At 44.5% G+C, this 26,162-nt stretch overlaps 1 protein-coding gene across 1 annotated transcript in view; it reads left to right on the top strand.

Annotated features, from left to right (window-relative positions):
* LOC311146941 (receptor-type tyrosine-protein phosphatase S-like) overlaps nt 1-26,162 on the top strand; it is a gene marked incomplete at both ends in the record, with an annotated part of 55,272 nt that overhangs the window by 7,103 nt on the left and 22,007 nt on the right. The window contains one exon of the mRNA XM_084183556.1: nt 19,758-19,946. Within this exon, the coding sequence (XP_084039682.1) occupies nt 19,758-19,946 (189 nt within the window). The remainder of the gene's footprint in view (nt 1-19,757; nt 19,947-26,162) is intronic.

Below are 26,162 nucleotides of genomic sequence, written 5' to 3'. Positions count from 1 at the left end.
TGCATTAGCTGCACCAGCACTAGAGCTGCTACCAGGCTCTGCGCGCTCGTTCTCGGGACAATTACATACCAAATGCCCCAATCTTACACAGCCAAAGCATTTAATTGATTCAGTAGAAGCGTAGAAGACATAATCAAATCCATCAATCTTAAAACTGAATGCTAAATTCAGTTAATCAGTGTTCTTATTTAAAATAATATGCACTTGTCTCCAATGAGACACAACATGTTTCAGCAAAGGAGATTTGCATCCAAAAAGAACCTTCTTTATTGTAGATACAATTTGACCATGACGAGATAACTCTCGCTTCATCTCTAACAAATGGTGGCATGTTAGAAAGTATAACTTTCTTCGCCGGATTCATAAGAGGAAATACCGACGTCTGTGTCTCCCGCAACACAACACCACTCTCAACTATCGTATTCACCTTTTCAATGGAATCTAAGAATATCACTACAGCGCTATTCATCCTTGAGGCTGATGTGATGCTATCATACCCAATGATAGCGCCCACTGCCAAGCTACATTCTTCCACTGAACACCCTGCCGCAGCAGGAATATTTACTCCGTTTTTTAAACCGACTGGTGTTTTTCAACCTCAACGATCCCACCACCCCTATACATGCTTAGTGATAGTTAGACAAGATAACCTTAAAACAACTAAACTAATCAATATATATATATATATATATATATACACACCAAAACCCAATAGAGTGAAAATAATTCCAGTCGCTCTCACAATCACTCCTGCTTCACGACTCACTCCCAGCATGCACTCCAACGAGAGAGAGAGAGAGAGAGAGAGAGAGAGAGAGAGAGAGAGAGAGAGAGAGAGAGAGAGAGCGAGAGAGCGAGAGAGAGAAGAGGGATGGATGGTGTAACGACTCCTTTTTACATGGGAAAGCAGAGGATTAGAACTGGGCTTGGACAGGGACCCAGTTCTGCAGGAGGGAAGACGAGGAAGAGAGGAATGGAGGGATTGAGGGAGGGATACACAGCAGGATGTAGGGAGGAGAGAGACAGAGGGGATATGGGGAAAGATGGACGGGGACTCAGTGCTGGAGGAGGGGGAGGAGTAGTGACACAGCAGGAGAAGGGATGGAGAGGGAGGGGAGAGAAAGAAGAGAGGAGGTATAGAAGAAGAGAATGAGGAGGAGGGAAGGAGGGAGGGATATATTTGGCAGGCTTGGTGTTCAGCAGAAGGCTGGTAGCCTGGGGAATAGCCTCCTGTCCATCTGTTCATAGGCCTGTCATCACTATACAAACACACCCAATCCCCCACTCTGTATTTGTGGGACATTACTACCTAAACCCTATAGCCCTTCAGGATGTGTGTGTGTGTGTGTGTGTGTGTGCGTGTGCGTGTGCGTGTGCGTGTGTGTGTGTGTGTGTGTGTGTGTGTGTGTGTGTGTGTGTGTGTGTGTGTGTGTGTGTGTGTGTGTGTGTGTGTGTGTGTGTGTGTGTGTGTGCGTGCGTGCGTGCGTGTGTGCGTGTGTGCGTGCGTGTGTGCGTGCATGAGTGTGTTTGTGTGTTCTTGCACATGCTATGAGCCATAAACTATTTTTCCTCAAGAGATCTGTGTACATTCCGAATTTGAACTTATGTGACCAGAGGTGTAGACTTACATTCAATGATATTTTGCAATCTGTCTCCTATTTTTATATACAGTTCCAGTCAAAAGTTTGGACACACCAAATCATTCAAGGGTTTTTCTTTATTTTTTACTATTTCTACATTGTAGAATAATAGTGAAGACATCAAAACTATGAAATAACACATGTGGAATCATGTAGTAACCAAAAAAGTGTTAAACAAATCAAAATATATTTGAGATTTGAGATTCTTCAAATAGCCACCCTTTGCCTTCATGACAGCTTTGCACACTCTTGGCATTCTCTCAAACAGCTTCATGAAGTAGTCACCTGGAATGCATTTCAATTAACAGGTGTGCTTTCTTAAAAGTGAATTTGTGGAATGTATTTCCTTTTTAATGCGTTTGAGATAATCAGTTGTGTTGTAACAAGGTAGGGGGGTATACAGAATATATCCCTATTTGGTAAAAGACCAAGTCCATATTATGGCAAGAACACCTCAAATAAGCAAAGAGAAACGACAGTCCATCATTACCTTAAGACATGAAGGTCAGTCAATACGGGACATTTCAAGAACTTTTAAAGTTTCTTCAAGTGCAGTCGCAAACACCATCAAGCGATATGATGGAACTGGCTCTCATGAGGACCGCCACACGAATGGAAGACCTCTGCTGCAGAGGATAAGTTCATTAGAGTTACCAGCCTCAGAAATTGCAGCCCAAGTAAATGCTTCACTGAGTTCAAGTAACACACACATCTCAACATCAACTGTTCAGAGGAGAATGTGTGAATCAGGCCTTCATGGTCGAATTGCTGCAAAGAAACCACTACTAAAGGACACCAATAAGAAGAAGAGACTTTCTTGGGCCAAGAAACACGAGCAATGGACATTAGACCGGTGGAAATTTATTCTTTGTGTCCTTTGGTCTGGAGTCCAAATTGGAGACAACTGCCGTGTCTTTGTGAGAAGCGGTGTGGGGGAATGGATGATGTCTGCATGTGTATTTCCCACCGTAAAGCATGGAGGAGGAGGTGTTATGGTGTGGGGGTGCTTTGCTGGTGACACTGTCTGTGATTTATTTAGAATTCAAGGCACACTTAACCTGCATGGCTACCACAGCGTTCTGCAGCGATACACCATCCCATCTGGTTTGGGATTAGTGGGACTATCATCTGTTTTTCAACAGGACAATGACCCAACACACCTCCAGGCTGTGTAAGGGCTATTTTACCAAGAAGGAGAGTGATGGAGTGCTGCATCAGATGACCTGGCCACCACAATCCCCCGACCTTAACCAAATAGAGATGGTTTGGGATGAGTCGGACCGCAGAGTGAAGGAAAAGCAGCTAACAAGTGCTCAGCATATGTGGGAACTCCTTCAAGACTGTTGGAAAAGCATTCCAGGTGAAGCTGGTTGAGTGTGCAAAGCTGTCATCAAGGCAAAGGGTGGCTATTTGAAGAATTTCAAAAATAAAATATATTTTGATTTTTTTAACACTTTTTTGGTTACTACATGATTCCATATGTGTTATTTCGTAGTTTTGATGTCTTCACTATTATTCTACAATGTAGAAAATAGTAAAAATAAAGAAAAACCCTTGAATGAGTAGGTGTGTCCAAACTTTTGACTGGTGCTGTATATCCTCCTGCTATTGTACTATCTGTGTGTTGCTTCATTGGCCTGGGCTATTGATTGTTTGAATTCAAGACATTTACATTTACATTTACGTCATTTAGCAGACGTTGTTATCCAGAACGACTTACAAATTGGTGCATTCAACTTATGATAGTCAGTGGGACAACCACTTTTTTATGGTGGGGGGGAGGAAGGATTACTTTTATACTATTCCAAGAATTCCTTAAAGAGGTAGGGTTTCAAGTGTCTCCGGAAGGTGGTCAGTGACTCCGCTGTCCTGGCATTGTGGGGGAGCTTGTTCCACCATTGGGGTGCCAGAGCAGCGAATAGCTTTGACTGGACTGAGCGGGAACTGTGCTTCCGTAGAGGTAGGGGGGCTAGCAGGTCAGAGGTGGATGAACGTAGTGCCCTCGTTTGGGTGTAGGGTCTGATCAGAGCCTGAAGGTAAGGAGGTACCGTTCCCCTCACAGCTCCGTAGGCAAGCACCATGGTCTTGTAGTAGATGCGAGCCTCAACTGGAAGCCAGTGGAGTGTGCGGAGGAGAGGGGTGACATGAGAGAACTTGGGAAGGTTGAACACCAGACGGGCTGCAGCATTCTGGATAAGTTGTAGGGGTTTAATGGCACAGGCAGGGAGCCCAGACAACAGCGAGTTGCAGTAATCCAGACGGGAGATGATAAGTGCCTGGATTAGGACCTGTGCCGCTTTCTGTGTAAGGTAGGGTCGTACTCTGCGAATGTTGTAGAGCATGAACCTGCAGGATCGGGTCACCGCTTTGATGTTAGCGGAGAACGATAGGGTGTTGTCCAGGGTCATGCCAAGGTTCTTTACACTCTGGGAGGATCCAAGGATGTCAGGGACAAGATTGTAGACCTACACAAGGCTGGAATGGGCTACAAGACCATCGCCAAGCAGCTTGGGGAGAAGTTGACAACAGTTGGTGCGATTATTCGCCAAATGGAAGAAACACAAAAGAACTGTCAATCTCGCTCGGCCTGGGGCTCCATGCAAGATCTCACCTCGTGGAGTTGCAATGATCATGAGAACGGTGAGGAATCAGCCCAGAACTACACGGGAGGATCTTGTCAATGATCTCAAGGCAGTTGGGACCATAGTCACCAAGAAAACAATTGGTAACACACTACGCCGTGAAGGACTGAAATCCTGCAGCGCTCACAAGGTCCCCCTGCTCAAGAAAGCACATATACAGGCCCGTCTGAAGTTTGCCAATGAACATCTGAATGATTCAGAGGAGAATTGGGTGAAAGTGTTGTGGTCAGATGAGACCAAAATGGAGCTCTTTGCCATCAACTCAACTCGCCGTGTTTGGAGGAGGAGGAATGCTGCCTATGACCCCAAGAACACCATCCCCACCGTGGTGGAAACATTATGCTTTTGGGGTGTTTTTCTGCTAAGGGGACAGGACAACTTCACTGCATCAATGGGACGATGGACGGGGCCATGTACCGTCAAATCTTGGGTGAGAACCTCCTTCCCTCAGCCAGGGCATTGAAAATGGGTCGTGGATGGGTATTCCAGCATGACAATGACCCAAAACACACGGCCAAGGCAACAAAGCAGTGGCTCAAGAAGAAGCACATTGAGGTCCTGGAGTGGCCTAGCCAGTCTCCAGACCTTAATCCCATAGAAAATCTGTGGAGGGAGCTGAAGGTTTGAGTTGCCAAACGTCAGCCTCGAAACCTTAATGACTTGGAGAAGATCTGCAAAGAGGAGTGGGACAAAATCCCTCCTGAGATGTGTGCAAACCTGGTGGCCAACTACAAGACATGTCTGACCTCTGTGATTGCCAACAAGGGTTTTGCCACCAAGTACTAAGTCATGTTTTGCAGAGGGGTCAAATACTTATTTCCCTCATTAAAATGCAAATCAATTTATAACATTTTTGACATGCGTTTTTTCTGGATTTTTTTGTTGTTATTCTGTCTCTCACTGTTCAAATAAACCTACCATTAAAAAATTATAGACTGATCATGTCTTTGTCATTTGGCAAACGTACACAATCAGCAGGGGATCAAATACTTTTTTCCCTCACTGTATGTCTGCCAGACATGCAGAGATGCGATTCGCCACCTGGTTATCAGAAGGGGGAAAGGAGAAAATTAATTGTGTGTCATCTGCATAGCAGTGATAGGAGAGACCATAGGTAAGCAATCCAAGAGTAAGCAGAGCCGGAGATGCCCAACTCGGAGAGGGTGGAGAGGAGGATCTGATGGTTCACAGTATCAAAGGCAGCAGTTAGGTCTAGAAGGATAAGAGCAGAGGAGAGAGAGTTAGCTTAAGCAGTGCGGAGAGCCTCCGTGACACAGAGAAGAGCAGTCTCAGTTGAATGACCAGTCTTGAAACCTGACTGGTTTGGATCAAGAAGATCATTCTGAGAGAGATAGCAGGAGAGTTGGCTAGAGACGGCACGCTCAAGAGTTTTGGAGAGAAATGATAGAAGGGATACTGGTCTGTAGTTGTTGACATCGGAGGGATCGAGTGTAGGTTTTTGAGGAGGGGTGCAACTCTCTCTCTCTTGAAGACAGAAGGGACATGGCCAGCGGTCAAGGATGAGTTGATGAGCGAGGTGAGGTAAGGGAGAAGGTCTCCGGAAATGGTCTGGAGAAGAGAGGAGGGGATAGGGTCAAGCGGGCAGGTTGTTGGGCGGCCGGCCGTCACAAGTCGCAAGATTTCATCTGGAGAGAGAGGGGATAAAGTAGTCAAAGCATAGGGTAGAGCAGTGTGAGCAGGACCAGCGGTGTCATTTGACTTAATAAATGAGGATCGGATGTCGTCAACCTTCTTTTCAAAATGGTTGATGAAGTCATCCACAGAGAGGGAGGAGGGAAGGGGAGGAGGTGGAGGATTCAGCAGGGAGGAGAAGGTGGCAAAGAGCTTCCTAGGGTTAGAGGCAGAGGCTTGAAATTTAGAGTGGTAGAAAGTGGCTATAGCAGCGGAAACAGAGGAAGAGAATGTAGAGAGGAGGGGGTGAAAAGATGACAGGTCCGCAGGGAGTGTAGTTTTCCTCCATTTCCACTCGACTGCCCAGAGCCCTGTTCTGTGAGCTCGTCAAGAGTCGTCAAGCCACAGAGCAGGAGGGGAGGACCGAGCCGGCCGGGAGGATAGGAGACATAGAGAGTCAAAAGATGCAGAAAGGGAGGAGAGGAAGGTTGAGGAGGCAGCATCAGGAGATCGGAGGGAAAAGGATTTAGCAGAGGGAAGAGATGATAGGATGGAAGAGGAGAGAGTAGCGGGAGAGAGAGAGCGAAGGTTGCGACGGCACATTACCATCTGAGTACGGGCAGAGTGAGTAGTGTTGGAGGAGAGCGAGAGAGAAAAGGATACAAAGTAGTGGTCGGAGACTTGGAGGGGAGTTGCAGTGAGATTAGTAGAAGAACAGCATCTAGTAAAGATGAGGTCAAGCATATTGCCTGCCTTGTGAGTAGGGGGGGATGGTGAGAGGGTGAGGTCAAAAGAGGAAAGGAGTGGAAAGAAGGAGGCAGAGAGAAATGAGTCAAAGGCAGACATAGGGAGGTTAAAGTCACCCAGAACTGTGAGGGGTGAGCCATCCTCAGGAAAGGAACTTATCAAGGCGTCAAGTTCATTGATGAACTCTCCAAGGGAACCTGGAGGGCAATAAATGATAAGGACGTTAAGCTTGAATGGGCTAGTGACTGTGACAGCATGGAATTCAAATGAAGAGATAGACAGATGGGTCAGGGGGAAAAGAGAGAATGTCCACTTGGGAGAGATGAGGATTCCTGTGCCACCGGCGCGCTGACCAGATGCTCTCAGGGTATGCGAGAACACATGATCAGACGAGGAAAGAGCAGTAGGAGTAGCAGTGTTTTCTGTGGTAATCCATGTTTCCGTCAGCGCCAAGAAGTCGAGGGACTGGAGGGTAGCATAGGCTGAGATGAACTCTGCCTTGTTGGCCGCAGAACAGCAGTTCCAGAGGCTGCCGGAGACCTGGATCTCCACGTGGGTCGTGCGCGCAGGGACCACCAGATTAGAGTAGCAGCAGCCACGCGGTGTGAAGCGTTTGTATGGCCTGTGCAGAGAGGAGAGAACAGGGATAGACAGACACATAGTTGACAGGCTACAGAAAAGGCTACAATAATGCAAAGGGGATCGGAATGAAATTCACTAAACATCTGGGAAAGCGAGAGAGTGGGGCCTCCCTCACTTACGTTTCACTGAAACACTCAAATATAACTCTCCCAACTTCCACTTTAGACATTATAATTGTTGTAAACTACAGCGGTTCAATGTTTTCTAGGAATAGACTCTAACTTAGTTTATTCAGCTAGCTAACTTGGTACAGTATTCTTCCGTGAAAACCGCCCAGGGCACCATATCCTATGACGCCATAGCTAACTAGCATGCTAGCTTCCAATAACATGGTTTAGCACCAATACACGGTTACAACAAACTACCAATAGTGTGTTAACACGCTAAACAGATCATTAGTGTCCGTGTCTAATGTTGTGTAAAGTTTTGGGGTTAGTTTTGACAGTTTGATTGAGTAAGTCGTCAACTTATTCAGCCAGTTAGTTAGCTAGCTAGAATAGTTAGCATATTAGCTAGCCATTGCTCTCTGTCAACGAACAAAACCCTCCTCCCACGGTATGAAACACACAGAGAGAGCCAAGCTAACGTTAACTAGTCACCCATGTCTTGAATTCCTTTTGAACGACTCTGGTTACCAGTATGTAAAAATAAAATAAAAATAAATGTAGGTTATAACTTACCCTTAGTAGCTACTGTTAGCTAGTTACGTGTAAAGCTAGCCACTGAAACGATTCAGCCAGTTCGCGTCTGTCCCAACGGAGAGAAAGCGTCTCCAAATATTACAGCTAGGTCGTTCCAGCTATTGTTTAGTTAGCTATCCAGGTAGCAACAAGCTAGCTACATTTCAAGTACAGTAGCTACTAACTACCTAACGTTAACGCTTCAGATAATGAGGTTAGAAAAACAGCTGAATGGTAGGTAGCTAGCTGGCATAATTACAGGTACTCTTAAGCGTGAAATAACATTGAAACAACTATCCACAGTTGCTAATAGTTACCAGTAGCTACCCGCTAGCTAGCTAGCTTTATTGGTCCAGGTAGTGGGTTAGCTAGCCTCGTGCTTCACCAGATTGATCAGACTAGCTACTCATTTTGGTCATTTGTATGGTATTAAAAAAGATTCATGTAAATGATGTAGAATTGCATGAAATGCATTTTTAAAAAAAGGCTTATTAAAAAAAATATTTTTAACAAAGCCCCGGAGCCTATGATTTCTTAATCCGGCCCTTGGTGGGTGGGGTATGGGTTACATTCACAGCTCTCTTATGAAGCTACATAAGACTTTATAAGATCATGTAGAGTAGCATCTTGTAATGGTTGTCCACTCCGTACTCTCCCTAGGGGATTTACTCTACAGAAGCCTTGTGGTTGGCCACAGGAAGTGAGCTACTCTATTCTGACTGCTAATGGAGGGAAGCTTATGTAGCATGCTGTGGTAACTGGGGTTGGGCAGAGGAGATATCTCATTTAGACACTCACACCTCCCTCTCTCTCCTTCGCTATATTTCTCGCCATCTCTCTCTCTCTCTCTCTCTCTCTCTCTCTCTCTCTCTCTCTCTCTCTCTCTCTCTCTCTCTCTCTCTCTCTCTCTCTCTCTCTCTCTCTCTGTCTCCACCTAGCTAGCTCATCCAAAGTACAGTATACCACATCTTTATATATTTATTCCTCTCTCCCCCCCCCCCCCCCACCCCACCCCCACTCTCTCTCTCTCTCTGTCTCCACCTAGCTAGCTCATCCAAAGTACAGTATACCACATCTTTATATATTTATTCCTCTCTCCCCCCCCCCCCCCCACCCCACCCCCACTCTCTCTCTCTCCCTCTGGACACTGTGGTGTTTCGTAGTGCCTAGCCTAGGGGAGGCTTTAGTATCTGCAGTTCTGCGTGTTTTAAACCTCCAGTGGGCGAGAGATTCTCATCACTGCAGTAATGTGTGTGTGTGTGTGTGTGCGTGTGTGTGTGTGTGTGTGTGTGTGTGTGTGTGTGTGTGTGCGTGTGCGTGTGTGTGTACTCATCCATGATTACCAACACCTCCCACTGCCCCATTTCCAGAGAAAAGGGGCTAGGAAGAAGGGTGGTAGAGAATGATTTTCAACCACTATGACAAATATGCTACGACATAGACTGTCTGATCAAATAGAATCAAATCCAATTGCATTTGTCACATGCGCCGAATACAACAGGTGTAGACTTTACCATGAAATGCTTACTTATGAGCCCTTTCTCAACAATGCAGAGTTTAAATGAGCAAACAAAAATAGGAGATAGTAACACAATAAATAACAATAACGAGGCTATATACAAGGAGTACCGGTACCGAGTCAATGTGCAGGGATACGAGGTAGTTGAGGTAATCGAGGTAATATGTACATGTACTGTAGGCAGAGGTAAAAGTGACTAGGCAATCAGGATAGATAATAAACAGAGTAGCAGCAGCGTATGTGGACATTGTGAAAGTGTGTCTGTGTGTGTGTGTGTGTGCACATTGGAGTGTTAGTGTAAGTACGTATGCGTGTGTGGGTGGAGTCCAGTGAGTGTGCATAGAGTCAGTGTAAGAGAGTCAGTGCAAAAAAGGGTCAATGCAATAGTCTGGCTAGCCATTTGATTAACTGTTCAGCAGTCTTATGTCTTGGGGGTAGAAGCTGTTCAGGTGCCTTTTGGTCCCAGACTTGGCGCTCCTGTACCGCTTGCCGTTCAGTAGCAGAGTGAACAGTCTATGGCTTGGGTGGCTGGGGTGTTTGCCTTTTTTTTCCGGACCTTCCTCTGACACTGCCTGATATTGAGGTCCTGGATGGCATGGAGCTTGGCCCATCAGCACCACCCTCTGTAGCACTTTGCGATCGAGGGCGGTGCAGTTGCCACACCAAGCGGTGATGCAGCCAGTCAAGATACTCTCAAAGGTGCAGCTGTATAACATTTTGAGGATCTGAGGGGCCATGCCAATTCTTTTCAACCTCCTGAGGGGGATGAGGCCTTCTTCACGACTGTGCTCGTGTGAAAGGACCATGTTATGTCCTTAGTAATGTGGACACACAGGAGCTTGAAGCTCTCGACCCGCTCCATTACAGCCCCGTCGATGTGGATGGTCACGTACTTGCCCCTCCGTTTCCTGTAGTCCACAATCAGCTCCTTAGTCTTGCTGACGCTGAGTGAGAGGTTGTTGTCCTGGCACAACACTGCCAGGTCTCTGACCTCCTCCCTGTAGGCTGTCTCATCATCGTCTGTGATCAGGCCTACTACCGTTGTGTCGTCAGCAAACTTGAGGGTGAACAGGGAGTACAGGAGGGGACTAAGCACACACCCCTGAGGGGCACCCGTGTTGAGGATCAGCATGCCATATGTGTTGTTAACTACCCTCACTACCCGGGGGCGTCCTGTCAGAAAGTCCAGAATCCAGTTGCAGAGGGAGGTGTTCAGTCCCAGTGTCCCGAGCTTGGTGATGAGCTTGATCTGTAGTCAATGAACAGCATTCTCACATAGGTATTCCTCTTGTCCAGGTGGGAGAGAGCAGTGTGGAGTGCAATAGAGATTGCGTCATCTGTGGATTTGTTGGGGCGGTATGCAAATTGGAATGGGTCCAAGGTGTCTGGGATGATGGTGTTGATGTCCTCCATGACTAGCCTTTCAAAGCATTTCATGGTTAAAGATGTGAGTGCTATTGGACGATAGTTATTTAGGCAGGTTACCTTTGAGTTCTTAGAACAGGGACAGTGGTGTGTAGACTGGGACAATGAGATGTTGAAAATGTCTGTGAAGACACTTGCCAGCTGCTCTGCGCATGCTCTGAGAACGCACCCTGGTATTCCAATTGGCCCAGCGACCTTGTGAGTGTTCACCTGTTTAAAAGTCTTACTCACGTCGGCCACGGAGAGCAAGATCACACAGGCATTCAGCTCATCTGGGAGGTTTGCATCACTGGGCAACTCACGGCTGGGTTTCCCTTTGTAATGCGTAATAGTCTGCAAACCCTGCCACATCCGACGAGCATCGGAGCCGGTGTAGTAGGATTTTGTCTTAGTCCTATATTGACGTTTTCCATCTTTGATGGCTCGTCAGAGGTCGTAATGGGCTTTTTTGTAAGCATCCATGTCCGTGTCCTGTTCCTTGAAAGCGGTAGTTCTAGCCTTTAGGCTGGCGCGGATACTGCCTGTAATCCATGGCTTTTGCTTAGGTAGTTACGTATGGTCACTTATTGCTGAAACCCGTGACTGATGTGTGGTAAACTCCTCAGTGTTATTGGATGAATCACTAAACATATTACAGTCTGTGCTAGCGAATAAGTTTTGTAGCTTAGCGTACACTTTGTCGGACCACTTCCGCACTAGATTTGCCGAAGGGAGAGCGAGGGATGGTCTTGTATACATTACTGTGGGTAGAGTATAAGTGCTCCGGAGTGCTAGCGCCTCTTGTGGTGCAGGAGACGTGTTGGTAAAAGTGTTGTAAAAAGTGATGCCCCCAGAGTGTTCCTTGGTGGGATGCAGAGGTCTCTGATGCAGCATTCAGGACTGCAAGCACCAAAACGTTCAATTGAGATTATCAGACAATAATATTACATGGTGGTAACAGAGCTCGGGAGGGGAATGAAGGGGAGTCCCAGTAAAAATTAATGTGAAGGGGATCAACACTGTAAATAGAGATTCAGATGATTGTGTACAGTATGTTATAATATAATAAATAATAATATGCCATTTAGCAGACGCTTTTATCCAAAGCAACTTACAGTCGTGCGTGCATACATTTTTGTGTATGGGTGGTCCCGGGGATCGAACCCACTACCTTGGCGTTACAAGCACCGTGCTCTACCAGCTGAGCTACAGAGGACCACATGTGTGATTGATCTTGCACACGGCAGACACCACTTGTCTGGTTCTAACTTGATAAGTGTGCAGACCGATTTCTATCGAACATGGCCTTGCCCTAGTCCCTAGTGGCAACATAATACTATATTAGTAGGTGCATGTAGGCATGTGTTGTCTGTAGCAGTTGGGGCTAAGTCATCTGTATGGATCAGAGACGGGGACGGGGGACAGGGGCAGATAGATATACAGTATGACAGTAAAGACTGAGAGCATAATGTCTAGGTCTATTACCATAAAGAGGACATTATCATTGAAAGTGTTTCCCTAAATCTCTTTAGGCTCTTTTATGTCGACACTAGGAGGTAGAGAATTACCCCAGATGACAGCTAAATCGTACCTAATTGGGGAAGGATCATAATCATTCAGGGTTTACCCTAGGTTTGTTCTTAGGGGGGCTCATTTTCCATTGAAACTAAGTGAGATATTTATTTTAGATGAAGGTGATAGAGGGGTTCAAAGCTCTGGTGCTCGGTTTGTTTCTGGGAAATATAGGGCTGTGTGTTTGTGTGTGTGTGCCGAATACTGGCTGTAGCACATTTACATTTACATTTTCGTCATTTAGCAGACGCTCTATTCCAGAGCGACTTACAAATTGGTGCATTCACCTTATGATAGCCAGTGGGACAACCACTTTACAATAATATTTGTTTATTTTTTAGAATTTTTGTGTGTATTTTTTAAATCTTTTGTTTGATATTTTTTTGGGGGGGTGGGGTAAGGGGGGTAGAAGGATTACTTTATCCTATCCCAGATATTCCTTAAAGAGGTGGGGTTTCAAGTGTCTCCGGAAGGTGGTGAGTGACTCCGCTGTCCTGGCGTTGTGAGGGAGCTTGTTCCACCATTGGGGTGCCAGAGCAGCGAACAGTTTTGACTGGGCTGAGCGGGAACTGTGCTTCCGCAGTGGTAGGGGGGCCAGCAGGCCAGAGGTGGATGAACGCAATGCCCTCGTTTGGGTGTAGGGACTGATCAGAGCCTGAAGGTACGGAAGTGCCGTTCCCCTCACAGCTCCGTAGGCAAGCACCATGGTCTTGTAGCAGATGCAAGCTTCAACTGGAAGCCAGTGGAGTGTGCGGAGGAGCGGGGTGACGTGACAGAACTTGGGAAGGTTGAACACCAGACGGGCTGCGGCGTTCTGGATGAGTTGTAGGGGTTTAATGGCACAGGCAGGGAGCCCAGCCAACAGCGAGTTGCAGTAATCCAGACGGGAGATGACAAGTGCCTGGATTAGGACCTGTGCCGCTTCCTGTGTAAGGCAGGGTCGGACTCTGCGAATGTTGTAATGTAGAGCATGAACCTGCAGGATCGGGTCACCGCCTTGATGTTAGCGGAGAACGACAGGGTGTTGTCCAGGGTCACGCCAAGGCTCTTTGCACTCTGGGAGGAGGACACAACGGAGTTGTCAACCGTGATGGCGGGATCAGGGAACGGGCAGTCCTTCCCCGGGAGGAAGAGCAGCTCCGTCTTGCCGAGGTTCAGCTTGAGGTGGTGATCCGTCATCCACACTGATATGTCTGCCAGACATGCAGAGATGTGATTCGCCACCTGGTTATCAGAAGGGGGAAAGGAGAAGATTAATTGTGTGTCGTCTGCGTAGCAATGATAGGAGAGGCCATGTGAGGATATGACAGAGCCAAGTGACTTGGTGTATAGCGAGAATAGGAGAGGGCCTAGAACTGAGCCCTGGGGGACACCAGTGGTGAGAGCACGTGGTGTGGAGACAGATTTTCGCCATGGAGACAGATTTTCAGCAGGGAGGTGAAGGTGGCAAAGAGCTTCCTAGGGTTAGAGGCAGATGCTTGGAATTTAGAGTGGTAGAAAGTGACTTTAGCAGCAGAAACAGAGGAAGAAAATGTAGAGAGGAGGGAGTGAAAAGATGCCAGGTCCGCATGGAGTGTAGTTTTCCTCCATTTCCGCTCGGCTGCCCGGAGCCCTGTTCTGTGAGCTCGCAATGAGTCGTCAAGCCACGGAGTAGGAGGGGAGGACCGAGCCGGCAGGGAGGATAGGGGACATAGAGAGTCAAATGATGCAGAAAGGGAGGAGAGGAGGGTTGAGGAGGCAGAATCAGGAGATTGGAGGGAGAAGGATTGAGCAGAGGGAAGAGATGATAGTATGGAAGAGGAGAGAGTAGCAGGAGAGAGAGAGCGAAGGTTGCGACGGCGCATTACCATCTGAGTAGGGGCAGAGTGAGTAGTGTTGGAGGAGAGCGAGAGAGAAAAGGATACAAAGTAGTGGTCGGAGACTTGGAGGGGAGTTGCAGTGAGATTAGTAGAAGAACAGCATCTAGTAAAGATGAGGTCAAGCATATTGTATAAAAATACTAAATATCCCCATATACTAGAACAGATCAAAGACCTAAGGAGTAAACTTGATAGAAAATATACAGATGAAATAGAGAAGAAATCTAGATTCCTAAAACAAACATATTATGAATCTGGCCCCAAAGCAACTAAATGATTGGCTAGACGATTACTCAAGCAACAAATTGTAAATACAATACATAAGATCAGAGATCCTCTAACAAATAATCTACTTCATGATCCAGAAGACATAGAAAAACCATTTGAGAGATACTATAAGGGTATATATACACAACCACAGGCACTGTACAAAACATTAAGGACACATGCTCTTTCCATGACATAGACTGACCAGGTGAAAGCTCTGATCCCTTATTGATGTCACTTGTTAAATCCACTTCAATCAGTGTAGATGAAGGGGAGGAGACAGATTAAAGAAGGATTTTTAAGCCTTGAGACAATTCAGACATGGATTGTGTGTGTGCCATTGAGAGGGTGAATGGGTAAGACACAATATTTAAGTGCCTTTGAATGGGGTATGGTAGTAGGTGCCAGGTGCACCGGTTTGTGTAAAGAACTGCAATGCTGCTGGGCTTTTCACGCTTAACAGTTTCCCGTGTGTATCAAGAATGGTCCACCACCCAAAGGATACCCAGAGAACATTATTTAGTGTAGAGGTGCTGACCAACGGTGATGCCGAAACGTTGGTGGTTTCTTACCCAATAAATTACTGGGAGTTTATACATAGTGTGTGCGACTCTCTTTATTTGTTTTTAAGGGACTATGTTGAAAAATATATCAAAATTTCAGAACCTTCTCCAATACCAAATATGACTATCCATGTGATTTTAAGTGCATATAAACTGGTAATGTCCAAGACAATCTCTTCACTCTGTCATGGCCTGAAAAGACTCAACTCTTTATATTAAAGCAAAATGGGAAAAGGAACAGAATATAGCCATCTCAGAGGAAGACTGGGACAATATATGCAGTACTCAACATACTTCTACAAACTCATGAACATGGAGAGAGTTGTATTGGAAAAATATGACCAGTTTTTTTAAATCACTCCTAGAATCAAAAGTCAACAGCTAAGTATACAACAGCCATAATGGTGGCTGTGTGGCCATGTAGATGCCAACCGCACCCATGTTTTGGGGGAATGTCAGAAGATGTCTTTGTTTTGGGATAATGTATGTTCGGTGTTAAAAGATGTCCTAAGATATGAAGTCCCTAGAACTTGCCCTGTAATGTATCTTGGTAATATTCCAGAGAGTGTGACGGGCAGTGACAGATACCTGATAAAAGTGATCCTTGCTGCAAGTAAAAAAGCCATTACAAGGAAATGGTTTAAAGTAGAAGCACCAACATTTGAAGAATGGCAAAGTATAATCCAATAAATCTTTAATATGGAAAGCTTGACATGACATATGCCTCAAGACTCCAAAGACCTGTATTCGAAAGTAACTGGGAGAAATGGATCTCATTCACAAACCAGGAATACCTGATTAACTAATAATATCATCTTGACAATGCAATATCACAACTCTGAATACTTACTTTATATATTATTCTGTACCTACTGGATGACAATTTCTGTTTTGCTTGTATTTATTATTTAGTTTCATTGTTTATGTTGATACTCTTTACTATTTTTGCTGTATTGTTTTGAAAAAGACAAAGAAGAAAATTGGTGTCTATCCATGATCACCTTGACAGAGATTGAAGAATTTTGAAAAGAATAATGTGCAACTTTTGCGCAATACAGGTAAGCAAAGCTCTTATGAGACTTACCCAAAGGTGTTGCCAAAGGTGTTTCTAACATGTCTTGACTCAGGGGCGAAAAAATACTTATCTAATCAAGGTATATTAGTGTTTAATTTGTCATTAATCTTGTATAACACAACAAACACAACAAAATGTGGAAAAAGTCAAGGGGTGTTAATACTTTCTGAAGGCACTGTATATTTAAGCACACACTGTACTGTACATAAACTCTCCCACATGTATAATGTGTAGAGGTCATATACTGTACATCTAATTACAGCGAGCAGACAAGAATACATAAAAGCTCTCTCTCTGTCTCTGTGTTCTACTGCAGTGGTCTGGTCTCATTAACACCTAGTTACACCATGCAGCAGCAAGCAGCCAGCAGGATAGACCCTGAGGTGATGGAAAGCCCCCGTGAGCCTATCTCATTCTCAGTTCAATTCGAAGGGGCTTTATTGGCATGGGAAACGTGTTTACATTGCCAAAGCAAGTGAGAAAACATAAACAAAAGAAAAACGACAAAAACCAACAAAGGGAAGTAAACAAAACAAAGATGAAAACAATCGGACAAAAAGTTTGAAGAGAATAAGAACATTTAAAATATTATGTTATTAGCTGTTAAAAATGTAGTATGATTTCTAATGTTACACTTTCTCTCTCTGACTCTCTCTCTTCCTTTCTCTCTCTCTCCCTCTCTCTCGCCCCTGTGAGGCGCTGTCTCATCGATCCCTCTCTCTCCTTTCTTTCTGTTTCTCCCTCCTGTCAATGGAAGTATCGCTGGCGTCCATTCAGCCAGGTCATTAGCATTGATCAGATAGTGCCGGGGGTGTTGTGGCTAGTTTTGCATCCCCCCTCAAATGGGTGTCCTCTGGACAGCTAGCCAGGATGTGGTCAGAACCCAGGCAATGGTGGTGACAGGGCATCCGACGTGGAAATGATTTTTACTGAGTCTACTCGAGTCTCGTCTCATTTATTTTCCTCATCTCCTATTCCCCTCCTCCTCCCTCCATTCTCCTGTCTCCTCTCTTCCCACTCCTTTTCCTCCCCCCCCCTCTCTTACTTCCACGCCTGCCCATCTCCTCAGTCCTCCTGTCGTCCATTCTCATCTCTTCTCTTCTTCCTATTTCTGTCTCCTCCTCTTATTTTCTCCTGAGTGGGGCCTATCTGACAGGCTCTCTGTCTCTGAGGAGAGAGTGATACAGTCAGGTGAAGACAGATATTACAGTCACACACTACTGGATGGGTGGCAGGGGGAACCATGGAGATAAGAAATAACAGCTAGATCAGATTTCTGGTATTACATCAGACTGTTTTGCCCATAGTTACATTTGTTAGAAACATTAGTTAGGAACTCTGTTGTGGTACAGAATTGAACTGAGCCCAGTTCAGTGGGTTTGTTTGACACTCAATTGGTTGTCATGGTGACAAATGCACTATCTCAGAAGGGAGAGGAAAATGATACCTAGCATGGGGGAGGTGTGTGTGTGTGTGTGTTTGTGTGTGTGTGTGTGTGTGTGTGTGTGTGTGTGTGTGGACAAGTGTGTCAGCTGGAGGAGACGAGGAGAGAAAGTAGGAGGGGGATGAAAGGAATGAGAGAGGACTGATGTAAAGATGATTATGTGTCTGGCCATCTGGACTGCAGTCAAAAAGAAGATTAAGCCCATTCACCAGAGAAAGTGTGTGGTGTGTGTGTGTGTTCTTGGGGCAAAACTCTCAGTTGATGGAATAGAACACTGGAAAATGGCACTTGTGTTCTAGGGCAACTCTCAATGGACTTATACAGAGCAAGCTAGATCTGAACTAATGTTCATAGCTCACTCCTTGAAGCCCTCTTCCAGTTCAATGTCATTTTTTTTCTATGTTTCTGGAGAGACCAGAGGTATTGTCTAGGCATGTGTGTGTGTGTGTGTTTGTGTGTGTGTGTGTGTGTGTGTGTGTGCGTGTGTGCAGGAGAATGATGTCAGCTGGAGGAGAGGGGGAGAGAAAGGAGGAGGGAGGAAAAAGGAACGAGGGAGGGCTGATGGAAGGATGATAATGTGGCTGGCCATCTGGATTGCAGTCAAAGAGAAGCTTAAGCCTATTCACCAGAGAATGTGTGTGTGTGTATGTGTGTGTGTGTGTAAACGCGTGCTCTGTCTAATGCACCTGTGTATGATTTTCTCTATGTGTCCCATTGTGTATTTCTCCCCATCCCTTGATAGAATTAGCATAAACACACACATAGGCAATAACATAAAGCCCCAACGCAGTCGGACACAGTCACAGGCATCCTTCCTCCTAATCGTTTGTACACTAATAATTAGCCTGCTAACAAGTCGTTATTACCCCCTGTGCCCTGCCTCTCCCTGCTATCTGACTGCCTAATTGACTTTGCTGTATCTGAGAAGGAACCCTGTGCATAGTTATTAGAGCTATAATTACAATACACCTCACGGCACAGAGGAACACAGAGGATACCAGTGTTTTCTGTGCATAGTTATTAGAGCTGACACTACTACCTCCTACCTGCCGAGGCCTCTGGGGAGGGAGGGGAGGAGGGGATAGCCCACTGTTTGTAAAGTGTGGATATGATATATCATCGTAATATATGCCACTTAGTAGAGGCTTTTCCCAAAACGACTAACAGTACAGTGAGCATGTACATTTTACTGTAGGTTGTGTATGTGTTCCCTGCGGGAATTGAATCCGATGACCTTGGCCTTACCAACTGAACCACACAGGAATACATGTATGTGTGTCAACAGGCCCTGTTGGAGCCTATCAGCAGTTGTATTAGCGATACACCTGTGTTAACACAATGAGCTGGCCAGGCATTTTGCATTCAAGTCATTTAGCAGACGCTCTTATCCAGAGTGACATACAGGAGCAATTAGGGTTAAGTGCCTTGCTCAAGGGCACATCAACAGATGTTTCACCTAGTCGGCTCGGGGATTCGGAGCAGCGACATTTCAGGCTTAGTGACTGAAGGCCTACTGGATCACTTGTTTGTTTGCTAACACAGTTGACCTAATCTAGTGGCCACTGGCCAGCTAGACTAGCGAAGAGAAACAATTAATCGAGAGGGATTGTAGTTTGAAGTGTGACTGGGAGTCTAGCCACCATCTGTGGGTGTGGTGTGGTGTGGTGTGGTGTGGTGTGGTGTGGTGTGGTGTGGTGTGGTGTGGTGTGGTGTGGTGTGGTGTGGTGTGGTGTGGTGTGGTGTGGTGTGGTGTGGTGTGGTGTGTTAGACAAGACTCCAAATTATATTAGATTGCGAGAATGGTGCCGTAACACACAGCACTGCTTATGTGTAGTAGGTTTATGTTAACCACATTGATCATACCAAGGCATGATATACTGGGGTTCTGCAATCTATCTTTCATGTTGGTACCAAACATCAATCATTCCATGATTCTAATTCACATTCTCTGTGGAACTGTCTTCTGAGACAAATGAAAATGACTTGCCATCAAAGTGACTTAACAACATCTCTTCTCCCTCTCACTTTCCCCTCTCTCCCTCCCACCCTTCCCCCATTCCTAACCCTCCAGAGGACCTGTTGCCGTTTGGTTTCCCCAGCATCGACATGGGACCCCAGCTGAAGGTGGTGGAGAGGACCAGGACTGCCACCATGCTGTGTGCTGCCAGCGGCATCCCAGACCCAGAGATCTCCTGGTTCAAAGACTTCCTGCCTGTAGAACCCAGGTCCAGCCTGGGACGCATCAAACAACTACGCTCAGGTGAGATGGAAGGGAGAGAGGGAGGCTGGGCAGAGAGCGAGAGAGAGAGAGAGTGAGAGAGAGAGAGAGAGAGAGAGAGAGAGAGAGAGAGAGAGAGAGAGAGAGAGAGAGAGAGAGAGAGAGAGAGAGAGAGAGAAAATAAATGGGTGAGGAATACAGTAGAGTGATATGAATCACAGGATTCCTCAGCATGTCCTTGGGGAGGTTTGTTCTTGAGGCAAAACTCATTGGATGGAATAGAACACTTTAAATGGCACTTGAGTTCTAGGGCAACTCTCAATGGACTTATATAGAGCAAGCTAGATCTGAACTAATGTTCATAGCACACTCCTTGAAGCCCTCTTCCAGTTCAATGTCATTTTTTTTCTATGTTTCTGGAGAGACCAGAGGTATTGTCTAGGCATGTCTGACATCCATGAGAGAGGACAAAAAAGGGACTGTTGAGTTTTATACATTCACTTCCCCTGTCCTGCCATTTCTATAACAAGCTCAATACTGCATGTTATGACTGTGGTCCTTCAGTTTGTCATACTTCTCGATCTTTCCATTCTGCCTTTTTGTGTTTGTTTGTTTTGTGTGATATTTTACTCTGCAAAGGGATACTATGGTTTGAATAACTGTAATGTCTGCAGAGAAAGATATGTACCCTTACACATTTGTGATTTATACAAAAAGGCTACTAAATCCTAATCCAAGTATTTTGCCATGAAGATCACAATGTAGGAGAAATTACAGATGCCAGATTGGTAGACACAGAACAATATTTAATCATACACACAGAACTATGGGTAGTGTAGTATAGCACATTGCACATGTAACCAGAGTGTAAAGCAAGGTAATTCCACATGGGGAACATGGTAATAACACATCCATGTACCTGCTTCTTGCATCTCTAAACAAAACGACTGTTTTGTTTTCTTCCTTTTAGTTTTTCTCTATAATCCTCAACAGCCTTCAGTAAGTATTACTCTAACCATAGCCATGCACATACCCTTTTATTTTATGTCCCTAAGACTACATACAGTCACTACACCATTAAAACAGTATTTCCCAAATGGTGGATCAGGACCCACTGGTGTGTCACAGCCAGTTCTTTTGGGGTCACAGAAACTACCTAGAGACGACTGTGAATAGAAACATGGTTTTGTTTATTTAATGGGTCAAAAAGTAAACAACTTTGAGAACCTCTGCATTATAGTCCCTTGAAGACACTGAAGATCCCTCTCTACATCTCTATGGCCCGTCTCTCTTTCCCTGGTCCCTCTCCTCCCTCCAGAGTTACACATTCATACACACTCATAAACATAAACACACATCCATCATCTCCTGAGGAAGTATAGTGAGGCGTATGGTCCAAAGGTCAACGTTTGTCAAGCGTCTTCATAACTTCATAGCTTACCATTGTTAACCACTCCCATTTATGTTGTTATCTGCCTCTGTGTGTTTCTTTCAGTCTATGTATGTGTGTGTGTGTGTGTGTGTGTGTGTGTGTGTGTGTGTGTGTGTGTGTGTGTGTGTGTGTGTGTGTGTGTGTGTGTGTGTGTGTGTGTGTGTGTGTGTGTGTGTGTGTGTGTGTGTGTGTGTGTGTGTGTGTGTCTGTGTCTATGAGTGTGTGTGTGTCTGCGTTTCAGGATCTGTTGTCTCAAAGAGAGTGTGTTTTACTTCTGTAAAGTACTCTCTATCCTCCTCCCTTCTTTCTCTCTTTCCTTCGCTCGCCTGTTTGGTTGTTGCACAGATAAGTTATTCCAAAGCTCTGCTTTGTTCCATGGGGACGGGAGAGCGAGGGAGAGAACGAGAGAGGGAGAGATAGGGAGGAGGGAAGTGAGAGAGAGTTCTGCCTCGTTTGCCTTTCATGTGTCTGCAGGAGAGAGAAGCAAAGAAAGGTCAGCTGCAGCTAGCAGAGCGGCGAGAGAGCCGGCTCAAACACACACACACACACACACACACACATAGGAATGCACCCACACATACTGTACACAGGAACGTAATCACACACACACACACACACACACACACACATTCCCACACACTCCCCATAGTTTCCAGAGTGTTGCTGTAACTTCAGCCTCTCTAGATTTGTTGTTGTCCAGGAGTAGATACAATACTCCAGTGGAGGAGTCGCTCTCTCTCTCTCTCTCTCTCTCTCTCTCTCTCTCTCGCTCTCTCTCTCTCTCTCTCTCTCTCTCTCTCTCTCTCTCAATTCAATTCAATTCAATTGAAGGGCTTTATTGGCATGGGAAACGTATGTTAACATTGCCAAAGCAAGTGAAGTAGATAGTAAACAAAAGTGAAATAAACAATAAATATTAACAGTAAACATTACACTCAGAAGTTTCAAAAGAATAAAGACATTTCAAGTGTCATATTATGTATATATACAGTGTTGTAACAATGTGCAAATAGTTAAAGTACAAATGGGAAAATAAAATAAATAAACATAAATATGGGTTGTATTTACAATGGTGTTTGTTCTTCACTGGTTGCCCTTTTCTTGTGGCAACAGGTCACAAATCTTGCAGCTGTGATGGCACACTGTGATTTTTCACCCAGTAGATAAGGGAGTTTATCAAAACTCTCTCCTCTCTCTCTCTCTCTCCCTCTCTCTCTCTCTCTCTCTCTCTCTCTCTCTCTCTCTCCTCTCTCTCTCTCTCTCTCTCTCCCACATACACATACAAACAGCCCACTGTCATCACGTAGACTAGAGTCTAGTTTGGGCACATCTGTCATTAAATACAGCGTCTGGATCAATCGCTTCTCTCCTGCGCTGTCTTACTGTATGTCTGTATGTCCGTCTGTCTCTACACTGTTCGAATGAAGTGCTTTGTAACACTAAAACTAGTGGCAACTGAGCTGCCACCACTTTAAAGGAGACAAAACCTTAACTTTGCTGCAGTATTGAAACACATTCATCCTGAGGTGTTCTGAAACATGACATGGTGTGTTGGAACACTACATAATCAAGTTGTGCAACACCTGAGACTGGGAGCATTAACCCGGAAAAGGTTGAAAACACTGTTATAGTGTTTCGAGTTGTGTAGTGTAGAATTAGATCCCTTCTCTTTTGGTGTTGTTTCCTCCCTCTAAAGCTCTTAAACACTATGATGGTTTTTCGAAGCCTGTCTAGTGCAGAACTAGATCCCTTCTTCCAAATACTGTAAATGGGATCCCCTCCTCTTGTTGTATATTCCCTGCTCTTATATGATGTGTTTAATTCCTTTTTGAATTATGAGGAGTATTATGCTCAAACAAAGGAGACGAGAAAATATATTTTTGTGAAAATATAATTTAATACGTTTGTCCAGGATAATAATTAATGAGTACAAAATTACTTTTTCAAGACATGATTTTGAAGCTTCAAATGTTTTATCTTTTCTTAGGCAAATTATCAAATGACAACAAAACATGAACAGTTCTTTCACACTTTTATATTGATAAAATAAGACAATTCAAAGATCTGTAAGGTATTAATCATATTAATATTCTTCAAAATCAACGGAAATATGGCATTATATTTCTCATTTATGGGAAAAAAATACAGTCAATGACTGCTAATGTTAGCAGTAGCACTTATACAAAACTTCAGCCCAGGGCTCAATGCGATCCACCAGTCATCCATTATGCTAATGTTTTTGACCTGAGTCTTTATATTCAGATGATGATACATGGCATGGAAGGTTGTTCAGATGATATGATTCATAGTTGACAGTTCAGTTGGCATTAGTCTATAATTCGTGTCTTGATTGGCTTCGGTTAGGATTGGCCAGCCGGTGGGTAATGTAGTATGTATGTTAGTTTTTCTGCCGGGAGACAAAGAAATAGCATAATTAGGTTATCAAATACTATAATATTAGTTACAATATAAATATACAATTATTAAACATATCAATATCAATATGCAAAATGCATATGTGATTAAGCTATGCAAATATAGCAACAAGATATAAATATGAATGTCAAAAGTGGGCAATAACATGTGGTGTGGTAGGCCAAAGCTATAGCAGGCTAAATTGGCAGTGGCTATGCATGTAGCATCAATAAAACTGATCAATGAATCAAAATGGCTGTTTGACTTGGACTATTAGCATTAGCATCCAAAATGCTACAATGTGATAACATTTTGTACGCACGTTTTCATTGACACATACTTTCTTGGTATGTTTTGTAGAGTTTCATCTGAGCTTTTGGTGTGCTCTCACTTATCTGGGTTCGTGAAGACCTGAAAACAGGGAAGGCGCCCGCAAACATGCCTGTCTTTTTTTTTACTTCACCATACAGTTTCCTGGAGGACACACCTGCCATGAATGCCCTCTCTCCACCTCCATGCCTCAGACTGGGGGAATTCTGAACAGTACGGCCGCACAATGTTTAAAGTTGACATTTTGCATTTAAACATTTGTCTTCTGATATGGGGGCCCAAGTTCCTCACATGGTTGGCTGTGTGCTTAAGTGGGTAACATTCCAAAATATATTTGTCTTCTTACTACCCCAGCAGTCAGGGGTTCAATTCCCACTTTCATATGTCCAACTTTCACTCCTTCTCTGTCTCCTCCTGTTTCTAATCTGTTTAAATAAAGCGCAGAAAAAAATAAGGGTGGAATTTCACAGAAAAATATTCTCCCTAGGCCCTATTCAAACTTGAAATAAGTTGATTTAACATGGACTTTAAAAAATGTTGACTTGAGTCCATGTTAAGTCTACCTAACTTGACAAGCAGGAGACCAGGGTTCACATCCACCTTCTCACATGAATACCAGTGATGAATGCCCACTTTACACGTTACCTTGTGTTACAACTGTTATAACTTACATATCCCCAAACATTTTGATTGAAGTATTATTTCTTACAATGGGCCTGGCAATTGTAGCCTTTAATTAGTGCCAAAGTTTACCCTAGGAAAAGTATTCAATTCCCAGCGTCTTCTTTAAAATGTTAATCAAAATATTGACTGAAAATCATAATCAATCAATATTTATGCTATAAACCATTTGCAATTTAAAGTAATTTCATTGTATGAGAGACACAGTCTGCCAAAACATTATTTTTGTGTTTTAATGCTGCCTTTTATAGGCAATTAAACACCAAAAAGTGTTTTCACAACACTCTTAAAAACACACAATTATTCAGATTGAAGAACCACTTTCAGTGTTTCAGAGTACTTCCATTCTGTTTTAAAATACATTCAGTGTATCATAACACTTACATTGTTATTACATTCAAACACTCCAACGACCAGGCATGTGTGCGTGCATATTTATTTGTGTGTGCACACTCTTGTGTGTGGTTCCGCCCCTGGCCCCATTTCAAACACACACAGTTTGTGATAAGGGCCTTGTAAGCATTGTGAAGGGCTTACAGCAGAAAATGCTCGAGGAGAAGACTAATGGGAAAATAATAATAATTTGCCATAATAACGTGCTTTAGGAGACTGGGATAATAATGTACAATGCTGCTATACACTTCAGTGAATTGTGCAGAGAAACAGAGGGGGAGAGAAGGCAGAATGGGGATTTAAAGTGTTGCCATGTTGAGTCCTCTGTTTGACTTCAGATATGCTCCAGGGACTATAGTGTACAGCTAACGACTCTCATTTAGCTTGCTGTGGGAAACATGGATTTTTCATGGCAGAAATGAACCAGTAATGGAAAATCTCTCATTTTTAATGGTAGTTTTAATCAGTTTTAGGTGATGCACGGGGGTTGATGAGTAAAAATAGATTTGATTTATGAACGTATCAATAATTAACCCATTGCAATGTCTCTATTTCCTCTCTCTCTCTCTCTCTCTCTCTCTCTCTCTCTCTCTCTCTCTCTCTCTCTCTCTCTCTCTCTCTCGCTCTCGCTCTCGCTCTCTGTCTCTTCCTCTTTGTCTTTCTCTCTCTCTCTGTCTCTTCCTCTTTGTCTTTCTCTCTCTCTCTCTCTCTCTCTCTCTGTCTTTCTCTCTCTCGCTCTCTCTCACTCTCACTCTCACTCTCTCTCTCTCTCTCTCTCTCTTTCTCTCTCTCTCTCTCTCTCTCTCTCTCTCTTTCTCTCTCTCTCTGTCTCTTCCTCTTTGTCTTTCTTTCTTTCTCTCTCTCTCTCTCTCTCTCTCTCTCTCTCTCTCTCTCTCTCTCTCTCTCTCTCTCTCTCTCGCTCTCGCTCTCGCTCTCTCTCTCTCTTTCGCTCTTCCTCTTTGTCTTTCTCTCTCCCCCCATCTCTCTCTCTCTCTCTCTCTCTCTCT

This window comes from Coregonus lavaretus (genome assembly GCF_964263955.1).
Source record: "Coregonus lavaretus genome assembly, chromosome: 19".
Classification (NCBI taxonomy): Eukaryota; Metazoa; Chordata; class Actinopteri; order Salmoniformes; family Salmonidae; genus Coregonus; species Coregonus lavaretus.
Note: the sequence above shows the minus strand (reverse complement) of the source record. Positions and strands in the feature narration are given on the sequence as shown.